General features: G+C 42.1%; 1 protein-coding gene across 1 annotated transcript in view; it reads left to right on the top strand.

Annotated features, from left to right (window-relative positions):
- Positions 1-13286, top strand: part of ADSL (adenylosuccinate lyase) — a 179147-nt gene that overhangs the window by 72930 nt on the left and 92931 nt on the right. The window contains exon 4 of the mRNA XM_069231275.1: positions 2137-2216. Within this exon, the coding sequence (XP_069087376.1) occupies positions 2137-2216 (80 nt within the window). The remainder of the gene's footprint in view (positions 1-2136; positions 2217-13286) is intronic.

Raw genomic sequence — 13286 nt, 5'->3', positions numbered from 1 at the left:
AGAAAACCTTGGGGTATGTCTTACGATCTTGTAGCTTGATCAGTGAACAGCTGACTTAGAAGAAACTATCCCACACAACTGAAATAAAAACATGATAGATTCTGGATTATTCTTATTAATTTGAGAGAATTTAGGCCTGTTTGTCCTCCTTTGACTTGCTTATGCATTATCTGATTTGGGTATCCTTGCCTCACATTCTGGTACTAGCTCAGGTTTGGGATTGCAATGAAGAAAGTGACTTAAGCATCTTTTTCTGATAATGGGCAGGACTTGCACATGCAGTGAAGCCATCCATGCTTGTTTAGATTGTAACCATTTATTATTTTTGGGTAGATTTGTTAAATTAATATCGAAGTCAACAAAATAAAGCAAGGAATTGGTATAGCACGGTAACTTAAAAAAACAAAACTTTTCATGTCCTAAATATGCTTCTGAAAGGCTAAATGGAAAGCTAAATGATTTTAATGTAATCTGTGTTATAGCATGTCTGCTACAATTGTCTTTTATTTTTAGTAAAGGTGAGAGCATTGCATGATGATTATATATTTTATTTTTATGTAATGGCGGTCTTTTGCCTTTATTAATCATTAATCATTTTTAGCTTCTGTCAGTGCAAAGACCTGCCATTATGAATAATTGTATTTTAATTTTAATCTTGTGGAATTGTATATTGGTTTGATACTAATTAATTAACAGTAAAGATTTGCTTATGCACATGTTATAATTATATGGATAATTTGAGTAAACAAAGTATGCATTTTATACAGTTCATATATTTGAAGAGTATAACCACAACCAAAATGCTAATTGGCTCCAAGACTTTGCATACCTTGGCAGAAGGGTTAAACTCAGTGGAGCTGAAGCATCTATCACAAATTACATTGTCAGACTATCAAGCAGTTGACCTACCTGACCATCACAAATTCCAGGTCTGCTCAACTCACTGATTACCTGATTACTCCAGGGTATAGGTTTGTGCAAGTTGTGCTGAGGTACCAAAGATTTATGGTACCTTCAGTTTGGGGTCCTCTTGCATGTTTCCTCTCTGAGGATCCTGCTGGACCTGGTACCCTATCTCCGCCTCCATTTCTCTCCCTTGCTTTTGCCGTGCCCACTCCAGTGAAGATAGGCAGCAGGGATTGTCTGTGAGTGTGTTGGGACTCAGTTTCAGAAGGCAGAGGGAGTGTTGCAGCTCTCCAGGGGGTCTGCCCCTCACTCCAGCTTTTTGGGGAGGGGGTAGAGTAGATTACACCATTTAAATAGTCCTGATTGTGCAGATTCTCCATGCTTTCGCCCTGGGCCAAAGGCAAGGCCAACTGCAGCTGATAAGACTGAGAAAGCTGTACCTCCGGAGTCCTGATTTATCGAATTGTATTGGGGTTTTCATAGCTGTAACTGTTGGCACAGCTACCCAGCCAATCGCTCTGTGAGTATTTGTTTGTAGTTAAACAGGTTTTAATTAATAAATGGTTAGGTAAATCAAGTGATGTGAAGTCCCTTAGAAAATTTGGACGACAATATAAGGTTAGGAAAAATAATGTTGATACCATTGACAGACATGATGCATTAATTGGGGAAGTAGAGTCATCACCGGCAAGCAAACGTTTATCCTGAGAGCATAGAAATCCTCCTAAAGAACTGCGGGCATTGGTGGTGAAACCAAATGTGTTGGCCACCGTCAACTGGTCAGATTCATTCAACATAAAATTAATTTTCCAAAGATAATATTTCTTTAATGGCGGGTGATGCAACTCCAATCCTTGTTAACTGTAGACTGAGACAGCGTCTTTCATCTGCAGTAATACATCATAGAGCACATGTGGTGAATTGTACTACAGCTGAAAACAATAGAGAATTGAGAAGTCCCGATTCCCCGAAGAACATAGTCTCCCTAAAGAAAAAGAATACTCTTCAGTGTGTTCCACAGTTAAGATTTCTGTGGGTTTTGGGAGGTCGGAGGGTGTTACTTTGTTGTAAGAGCAGACATTCTGGACTCTTCCTTTAAAGTCTTTCTTCTCCCCTTCTCTATGGCTCTACTTTGAGGGATTTTGCCTCTCTTAGACCCTCAAATGTAGTATGATTTGTTTTGCTCCACCATTTTATTTCTGCCCTACCTCTTTTCTCCCCCTTTTTTAGCTTGCCCGAGTGATAAGCCGGCTAGCTGAATTCGCAGAGAAGTATGCTGATCTGCCCACCTTGGGCTTCACCCATTACCAGTAAGTATATTGAATTTGCAAAGGTTTTGATCCTGGATCAGAAAGCTTAATGGTTAATGCTGAAAGGCTAAAGCTTAAATATGGTTAGAGGGGAAAGATTTTTAGAGTGGTGTCTGGATTTCTCTTACCATGTTTGGTTTTCTCTTATGCCGGCCTTGTCCTCTGTAGCAGGAAATGTTGCTTGTGTGTATCGATGTTGGCATTTCGTCTAACCCATCTGGCATTTAGTGTTGTCCTCTGATTTGGTGTTGTGACACTGAGACATGTTCTGTTTGTTCTTGAGTGTGCTCAGCGCTCCAGGATAGGGTAACAGTGCTGTGTGTTTGTATCTAATATTACTACCAGATCTGATCTGTGCTGACGCATGTTTGGTTTTGCAGTTTATTGCCTTCTTTCACCTTGATGGGACTGTGATGTTTTTTGTGTTGGCGTTTGACTGTGATGCGAGAATGGCTGGAGTATGTTTGTCATTCCAGGCAACCTGAGTGCCCAAACCCTGCCTTCAAACACACCATCTACAAACACTCTTCCTCTCTCCTCACCAATTACACACAACCATACAATCCCCACATTTCACTTCACCACACATATTACCTCTTCCAGTCATCTCAACTACTACTAACTCCCCTGTCACACACCCATCACCTCTTACACACCTCGTACAATCATCTCCAAAACACATCAACACCCCATCTAACACTCAAATTCCACTTACCAGCACTAACTCACATACAAATCCCTCACCAAAAACAACTACACCAATATCCCCTCTCACTATTCCACAAAACCAGTACCGACCACAAACATCAGCACATCAAAGCAACACAAACTTACATTACAGATACAGAATACAAATTCCATCCTATCTCCACCCCTACTTTCTCACTCTTCACAAACACCTACCACAAGCACCCCAACCCAGCAACTTTCATTCACACGCCTCTCCTCCATTGCACAATTTAGAGCCTTACATCATGACCCACATGCTCCGCCACCACCCCTAACCCATACTCCATCCACACTAAACAAACGCAAACAAAATAAAAAACATGCCACTCATAGCAACCTCGCATCCCCTTGTCTGTTACATAATAAAACTACCCTACAAAAAACAGTACACTCCTGTCTCTCTCAGCCACCAAGTCCACCGCCCACACACACAGACCCAACAAAATGCCTCCTTAACCTGCTGAAAGAGGAACACTATATTGAAAAGCAAGACTATTGTGAGCCTCAAACAGTTATCACAACTAGCAACACTCCTGCTTCAAGCTCACATTATACTACTTACCCTTCTCCTAAACAAAACAATACTACCACTAACACACCTTTTCTAAACTGCCAGCTCATAAATGCTCGATCACTCTCAAAAAACAAGCACCACATCTACGACCTGCTCACAGCCACACAACCTGACTTACTATTCATAACTGAATCCTGGTTGGGAGATGACATGGCACTAGTGTTGCACAAAGCCGTTCCTCCGGGCTATCAAACATCACTCAAAACCGTATAGGCAAGAGAGGAGGTGAACTAGCTATTATATTCAAACAGGCAATGAACCTCAGTAAAACAGACATCTCCATACAAGGTTGTGAAGCCCTCTTTACCAGATGCCACCCTACTCCAACTTCCTCCTGTAACTTTCTCCTCCTTTACAGACCTCCACCTAACAACTCCACATCCCCAGATGCTTTTCTAGACACAGTCCCAAACCTTATTACACTATACTCCAATCTATGCATTCTTGGGGATCTAAACATTTGGTTTGACAAACCCAATATGCCCCATCCAAAAGCTAACACCACTGGCCTAGTCGCATTGAACCTACATCAGATTGTACACAATCCCACACACATCGCTGGTCACATCCTAGATGTCATTTTTGCTAAGCCTGAACTAGTTACTATGCATAGCATCACGCCAATCACTTGGTCAGACCACCATATAACTTTCCGACATACAACTCCACAAATCAACACACCCCACAACTACTTACATACATACACCTATCGACCATGGAGCAAACTCAATTTGGATCACTTAGAAACACAACTAACAGCAAACACAGATCTAGATACAATTAATTCTGTGCCAAAACTTTGAGTGGCTACAGGAAGCTTTTGATATCCTAATACCACTCAGAAAAACTAAACACGACAAAAGAAAACCAACACCTTGGAGAAACACAGAACTTAAAAAGATAAAGCAACAAATCAGAAAGTTGCAGCGGACCTGGCTCAAAACAAACAGTCAAGACAAACTGCAGCTACACAAACTTAACAGCATATACAAATCATCAATCAAAAAAGCTAAAAAAGATACTACTCAGACAGAATTCATAATGCTCAATCTACAACCAAGGAATTTTATAAAATTCTCAATGAATTTCGAAAACCTACAAGCATTGAAGGAAGTCATCCCACTACTCAAGATTTCACAAACAAATTGGCAACTCACTACACAACCAAGGCAGACGCATTGGACTCCTATTTAAAACAGAAGAAAACCATCAGCACCAACCCCTTTCCTAAAATACCCTTTAAGAATCAACCAACCCAACCTCTACAGTCCTTCAAACAAATATCCCAGGATGAATTTATGGATTTGGTCAAAGCAAGCAGACCTTCTGGTTGCCCGTCTGACCCTTGCCCACCACAAATCTTCAAGAACATTCTTCTATCTACTTCTGCTGCCACACCTGTAAGAAGAATCATCAACAACTCTTTAATTTCAGGAACTTTTCCTGTAGACCTGAAAAAGGCATACATATGACCTTTATTAAAGAAAACAAACCTAGACCCGCAAGACCCCAACAACTACAGACTAATCACAAATGGACCTTTCCTGGGCAAATTGATAGAAAGAGCAGCATTCGTCCCAGATGTCACAAGTCATTGAAGACAATTCTATACTTTCAGACTTCCAAACTGGATTCCGCCCAGGAAGAAGCACTGAATCTGCACTCATAGCAATCTGGGATGATATTAAAAACAGTCGACCACAATGGAGTTGCTGCACTACTTCTCTTGGACCTCTCGGCTGCCTTTGATACGGTTGACCATGACACCCTAACTCAGACTCCACAAGGGATTGCTCTCGACTGGATTACTTCCTATGTTCAAAAAAGATCTAATATCATCCACTCGCCCCCCTTCTCATCCAAACCCTACCTCACAAAAGCAGGGGTCCCCCAAGGTCAATCATCTCACCTTTGCTTTTCAACATCTACATGATATCTTTACCAGAACTGATCAATGATTTCCATCTCACATGCTACAACTATGCAGATGACACAAAAATACTACTTAAATTAGAATGCCCCAAAAACATTGAAAACTTGCAATCTTCAGTTGCCTCAGAGCCGTTGATCAGTGGATGACCTGGAGCCATCTCAAACTAAATACCTCCAAAACAGAAATACTCATATGTGGTGACTGGAAAAGTTATGACCCTCTGTGCATCTGGCCTGACGATCTCGGACCACCTCTCAATTATCCAAGGAAGTTAAAAACCTAGGAATCACCATGGATTCCAAGTTAACTATGAATGCCCAAGTGGACAAATTAGCACGAACAAGCTTCATCACCTTGAAGACTTTACAACGCATCTTCCCCCACCTCGGATTTCCACACAAGGTGCAAGCTACTATCTCACTTGTACTATCCAAACTGGATTATGCCAATGGCCTCTACCATGAATCATCTCTATCTGTTATGAAAAAACTACAACGTATCCAGAATTCTGGAGCCAGGCTACTATTACCTGTAAAGCCGCAAGCCCACATCTCCCCTGCCTTGAGAGCACTACACTGGTTACACGTTGCCAGAAGATGCACTTTCAAGCTGCTTTGTATCACCCACAAAGCTATACATGGAACAGGACCGCTTTTTATCAGAAAGAAAATTACCAAATACATCCAACAAAGAAACCTCCGCTCAAGATTGGCGCCCCGCCTTAGAACACCACCATACAAGAAAAAGACTATAGGTGGTACATCCTTCTCCGTCCAAGCAGCCAAACTATGGAATTCATTAACCCAACTATAAGAGCCACAAATAACATTCTTGTCGTCAGAAAACTACTCCAGAGTTGGCTCTTTCCTTCATAACCACCATATTCAAACAACTATGAACTGCATATGCCTATGTTGATGAATATTTTTTCAGATTATGTGTATATTTCTATTTATTTATAGTTTCTTTAGAAAATATGTTTCGCTACTATGTCATAACAATAAAATACACACACACTCTTTAAACCTGTTTGACTAAGTATTTTTTACCCATGGTTCTAATTATGTATTGTATGTGCCTATGTGTGTGTATTTGTGTGTGTGTGTGTGTGTGTGTGTGTGTATATATATATATATATATATGTATGTATATTTTGTTTCTGTGCTTGGCATGTTCGTGGATAATTGCATGGCCCGGGTGGGTTGTTATACTACATAACTATGAATTCCTGCTCTCATCTTATCACACTTATCTACTCATCATCATATGTCATGTCTCTATCAAACTATCCTCCATTCTCACTCTGACTCATCCCAAATCCCTTCTACTACTTTAATCTCCTAAATAACTCTGCCTAAGCTCTTCCTCCGCTTCCACATCTAACTCACCAAACCTCACTCTACTACTATGACCTCCCACACAACCCTACTAAATTCTCCCGCATTTATCTCACCCTGCTACTGTGCTCTCCCTAACCTTTCCACATACTCTTCCCTCCTCCACCCCCCTTTACTCATCCCAAGCCTTTGGGTTGAGTAAATGAAGGATATACTCCCAATGAACACTTCTGGATTTCTCTCCTCCTCCACCCTCCATTACTCCAGTCAATCTAACTAACAAACTCCCATATCCACGGCTCAAATTTACTCATAATAATACTAAAACTGTACTCAATATTTCCCGATACTAACCCATCATTAATTCTTGTTGGGTTCCAGAGTAGCGTGCTACTCATCGAAAAGCGCTTCAACGCTTCATCAGGGGTAGTAAGCGCTATATAAATATTATTACAGTACAATACAATCTGTGCCACAGTGGTGGTATTTATTATATGAGCTGTTACTGACACCTAATTGCAAGTCTAGCCCAGCCAACCTTAGCGACCTTGTGAATGTCTGTGGACTGGTGGGAACGCTTATCGCTTTTATTGTCGGACCTACTTGTGCCAAAAGTCATGGGGAGCAATGCTTTGCCAGCAACTTAAAATAACATGAAAAGGAAAGAAAAAAACAAGCACTGGTAAAGCCAATAGTTCTGCTTTGGCTAACAACTTTAGACTTCGCCAATGTTTGTGAATGTGTTTTGTAAAGCTGTGAAAGGGGGTTAACTTTTATATGTAAGTGCACATTGTGCAGTACCAGAGTGCCATCACGCAGAGATTTAAGTTAGTGGCTAAAGTGGGTTGACCCTGTGCCCTGTGATGTATGCTTTGGTGAGTGGATGCGAATGACACACTGACTGACCACTGGATGAAGGGAGCTGGCTGAAACGCCCGAAAAGGAAATATTCTATATGTTTATTAAAAATGAAAAGGTTGTGGCTTACTCTAGGCTTAAAAATAAGAAGATACATGTCTCAAGACAGTCATTTGCTTCCACAGCTGAAGATTAAATATGATTTTTCAGGGGGCATATAGTACTCTGATCACAAAAAGGCCATAACAGACTTTAGAGGTAGAAGAATTGTGATCAGAGAAAGAATCACATGTGAAACATCTTTTGTTGTATGTTTTGGAATGTCGATGTGGTCTTAGATACGTGGGTGTAAAAGCGTATTTTAGAACACATAAGGGCGGTGCAAAATGAGGACACTACGTACGCTATGACCAAACATTTGAAAACTCATTCAGAATTGGATTGGCTGTCCATGAAATATTATGGTATTGCAACAATACAAAAACATGAACGGGGAGGTGATAGGGTTCAGAGATTGAGACGTTTGGAGTCCAGATATATCATTAGGTTGAAGACCAAGATGCCATTTGGGATTAACTACAATGAAGAATTGTATTGTCATCTTTAAGTTTGAGTGTACAATATGAACTAGATTTCACTGTCGCCGCAAAAACCAATGTAGTATAGTAACTGAAATAAATGAAACAGCTATAGTTTAGAATAGTGGGGAGAAGTATCCCTATAGTTAAAGGATGAAACATAAGTTGAAATATTGTTGTTTAAAAATGTAAAAAATGGTTATTGAAATTTCTGAGGTGGGAATGTAAATAGTAAGGACAGTGTAATATTATAACAAATGGTAATGATGAGTAGAGTAGCTGTTGTGTTCATGACATTTTGCCTTATTGTCTGTTTGTACAAAGGTTTTGTATTTTTATTTTTTTAGTCTTTCTTTTGTGTCAGTAGTATACACTGGGGTTAAGAAGGTTATTGGTGTGATGTGTAGAATGGTATATACTATAAAGACTACATATCCCAGAGGGTCACATAAGGGCATGGTTTAAAGGATTAGTATAAATAGTGCACGTAATGGATTGAATAATTACAGTGATCAAGACCGGGAAGGTCGAAACGCGTTGGTGTTAGTTTGTTGGGGATCTTTTCATGTAATAAAAGAAGTTTGACGGAATCCTGTGAATGCCGCATCCTTAATTGTCAAACTGGTGTGAAGATTATTGATGGGAGTAGGTCCTTCCCTGATGCAGGCACCAACAGGAAATGAGCACGCCTTTCCTGGACCTGTTGAAGCTGATATATTGATTGATATATATATATATATATATATATATATATATATATATATATATATATATGTTCGATGGCATGTGTAGCTGCAGATACACATCCCGCCATCTAGTGTTGGGCTCTGAGTGTTACAAGTTGTTTTTCTTCGAAGAAGTCTTTTTCGAGTCATGAGATCGAGGGACTCCTCCCCTTTCGGCTCCATTGCGCATGGGCGTCGACTCTATCTTAGATTGTTTTCTTTCTGCGTTTCAGTTCGGAAAGTTAGTTAGAATCTCAGAAAATGTGACGGTATTGTTTGCGTTCGGTATCGGGTTAGTTACAACAGATCGACACCGAATTTTGAAGAGCTCCTGTGGTCTTTCGGGGTTTTCGATTCCCCGGCGGGGCCTGGTCGGCCCGACCACGTGCGACTTCAAGGCTAATGGAACGGACCCCATTCCGCTTCTGCCCCGAATGTCATAACAAGTATCCTTATACAGATCAGCATCTGGTCTGTAATTTGTGTTTGTCTCCAGAACACAAAGAGGATACTTGTGAGGCTTGTCGAGCATTTCGGTCGAGGAAGACGTTAAGAGACCGAAGAGCAAGAAGACTACAAATGGCATCAGTGCCGACAGGACAAAAACACTTGGAAGAGGAAGAAGAAACCTTCTCCATCGAGGACTCAGACGAAGTCGATCCCGAACAGACGCCGAAAACCGTGAGTAAGACGTCAATACACAAAACTCACGTAAAAACCACTAAAGCCCAGGGGACGCCACCGCCAGCAGGCCATGGCTTAACCCAAAAAATAGGTGACCGACCATTGGCACCGAAAAAGGGCACGCATGTGTCGAAGTCATCCGACTCCGGTCGAGATACCGGCACAGAGCAGACTCGACCCCGAGACACTGGGTCAGAGCAACCTCGGCACCGAGAGGGCGGCACCGAAAAGAGTCGGCACCGAGAAATCAGTACGCCGAAGATTAAAAAAGTGTCGTCGGAACCGAAAAAGACAGCTGAAAGAGTTTCCATAACGAAACATCCGGCCTCTGAACTGAAATCAAGTTCCTATACAGAGGAACAGGGCCTGTCCTCACAAATGCAAGGACGCAAATTCGGACAAGAACTAGAGACAATAGAGCCAGATTACACTCAAAGAAGGCTCCACATTCAGAAAGACACAGGGAAGATCAGTACTCTTCCCCCAATTCGAATGAAAAGAAAACATGCCTTCCAAGAGAAAGACAAGCAGCCACAGGCAAAGGTGGCAAGACAAGTAACCCCGCCACCATCGCCACAACGCTCACCACAACCATCACCGGTAGCCACTCCACCAATGATGCAGTCCCCAACTCATACTGGAATGAGTCAGGATGATCCCGATGCATGGGATCTTTATGATGCGCCGCTATCCGATAACAGTCCCGACTGTTATCCAGCGAGACCGTTACCACCTGAGGACAGTACAGCCTACACACAGGTGGTGTCAAGAGCAGCGGCGTTTCATAATGTCACCCTGCATGCAGAACCTATCGAGGATGACTTTTTATTTACCACACTATCGTCCCACATAGCCAGTACCAAAGTCTCCCTATGCTACCAGGAACGCTGAAACACAGGTGTTTCAGGAGCCTGTGAAGGGCAGGGCCATTACTCCAAGGGTGGAGAAGAAGTACAAACCTCCCCCAACAGATCCTGTGTACATCACGCAGCAACTAACACCAGACTCTGTGGTAGTAGGGGCAGCTCGCAAGAGAGTGAACTCACACACCTCAGGAGACGCACCACCTCCAGACAAGGAGAGTCGCAAGTTTGACGCTGCGGGGAAAAGGGTTTTGGCACAAGCAGCCAACCAATGGTGCATTGCTAACTCACAGGCCTTGCTGGCTAGATATGATAGGGCTCATTGGGACGAAATGCAACATTTCATAGAACACTTGCCCAAAGAGTTCCAAAAGAGAGCACAACAAGTGGTGGAGGAATGACCGAGTATCTCGAACAATCCGATACGATCAGCAATGGATGCAGCGGACACAGCTGCTAGGACTGTAAATACAGCAGTGACCATACGGAGACGCGCATGGCTGCGTACATCAGGGTTCAAGCCGGAAATACAACAAGCCGTGCTGAATATGCCATTTAACGGACAGCAGTTGTTTGGGCCGGAGGTGGACACTGCTATCAAAAAACTAAAAAAAAAGACACAGATACGGCCAAAGCCATGGGCGCACTCTACTCCCCACAGAGCAGAGGCACTTTTCGAAAATCACAGTTTCGAGGGGGGTTTCGGGGACAGAGCACAGAACCCTCAACCTCACAAACAAGGCCCACTAATCAGAGTCGATATCAGCGGGGAAGTTTTCGGGGACAATACAGAGGGGGACAGTTCCCAAAGAGTAGAGGGAAGTTCCAGAGTCCCAAAACTCCACAGAATAAACAGTGACTTCAACGTCACAAATCCCCAACACATAACATCAGTGGGGGGGAGACTAAGCAAGTTCTACAAACACTGGGAAGAAATAAGACACGTGGGTCCTAGCCATTATCCAGCATGGTTATTGCATAGAATTTCTACAATTCCCTCCAAATGTCTCACCGAAAACACACAACATGTCCAAACAACACATGGAACTCTTACAACTAGAGATCCAAGTGTTGTTGCAAAAAGATGCTATAGAGATAGTACCATTTCAACAAAGAGGAACAGGAGTTTACTCCCTGTACTTTCTCATACCCAAAAAAGGCAAAACTCTAAGACCTATATTAGATCTCAGAACACTAAACATCTACATCAAATCAGATCACTTTCACATGGTGACACTGCAAGACGTGATCCCACTTCTCAAACAACAAGACTACATGACAACACTAGACCTAAAGGATGCATATTTCCATATACCTATACATACTTCCCACAGAAAGTACTTAACGTTTGTATTCCAATGAGTACATTACCAGTTCAAAGTGTTGCCATTCGGGATAACAACAGCGCCAAGAGTTTTTACAAAATGCCTGGCAGTAGTGGCTGCTCATATCAGAAGGCAGCAAATACATGTGTTCCCGTACCTAGATGATTGGTTAATCAAAACCAATACGCAACAACGGTGTTCACAACACACAGTTTGTCATAGAAACCCTTCACAAACTAGGGTTCTCACTCAACTACAACAAGTCGCACCTACACCCGTATCAAATACAACAATACTTAGGAGCAACAATCAACACAACAAAAGGGATTGCCACTCCAAGTCCACAAAGGGTACAGGCATTTCAAAACGTAATACAAGCCATGCACCCAAAACAAGAGATACAGGTAAAATTAGTGAGGAAACTACTAAGCATGATGTCCTCATGCAAAGCCATTGTCCCAAACGCAAGATTGCACATGCAGCCCTTGCAACAGTGCCTAGCATCACAGTGGTCACAGGCACAGGGTCAACTTCAAGATCTAGTGTTGATAGACCGCCAAACATACACCTCGCTTCAATGGTGGAACACTATAAATTTAAACAAAGGGCGGCCTTTTCAAGACTCAGTGCCTCAATACGTAATAACAACGGATGCCTCCATGACAGGGTGGGGAGCACACCTCAACCCACACAGCATGGATGAGTTGGTCAGGGATATTTGCATACGCTTTCCCCCCTCTCCCACTCCTTCCATACCTAGTAAAGAAATTGAGTCAAAACAAACTCAAACTCATACTAATAGCACCAACTTGGGCAAGACAACCCTGGTACACAACACTACTAGACCTTTCAGTAGTGCCTCATGTCAAACTGCCAAACAGACCAGATCTGTTAACTCAATACAAACAGATCAGACACCCAAATCCAGCATCACTGAATCTAGCAATTTGGCTCCTGAAATCTTAGAATTCGGACATCTAGACCTTTCACATGAATGTATGGAGGTCATAAAACAAGCTAGAAAACCTACAACAAGACATTGCTATGCAAATAAATGGAAACGATTTGTTTATTACTGCCATAGTAATCAAATTCAACCCTTACACGCATCTGCTAAAGACATCGTAAGCTACTTACTGCACTTACAAAAGTCAAAACTAGCTTTTTCATCCATTAAAATACATCTCACCGCAATTTCAGCTTATCTGCAAATTACGCATTCAACTTCACTCTTTAGGATCCCAGTCATAAAGGCTTTTATGGAGGGACTAAAAAATGATCCCACCAAGAACACCACCAGTTCCTTCGTGGAACCTCAACATTGTCTTAACACGGCTCATGGGTCCACCGTTTGAACCCATGCACTCATGTGAGATACAATATTTAACATGGAAAGTAGCATTTCTCATTGCCATCACATCTCTAAGAAGAGTAAGTGAAATACAGGTATTTACCATACAAGAA

This window comes from Pleurodeles waltl, chromosome 4_2 (assembly GCF_031143425.1).
Source record: "Pleurodeles waltl isolate 20211129_DDA chromosome 4_2, aPleWal1.hap1.20221129, whole genome shotgun sequence".
In the NCBI taxonomy this organism is placed as follows: domain Eukaryota; kingdom Metazoa; phylum Chordata; class Amphibia; order Caudata; family Salamandridae; genus Pleurodeles; species Pleurodeles waltl.
This window is presented reverse-complemented; position numbering and strand designations above follow the sequence as displayed.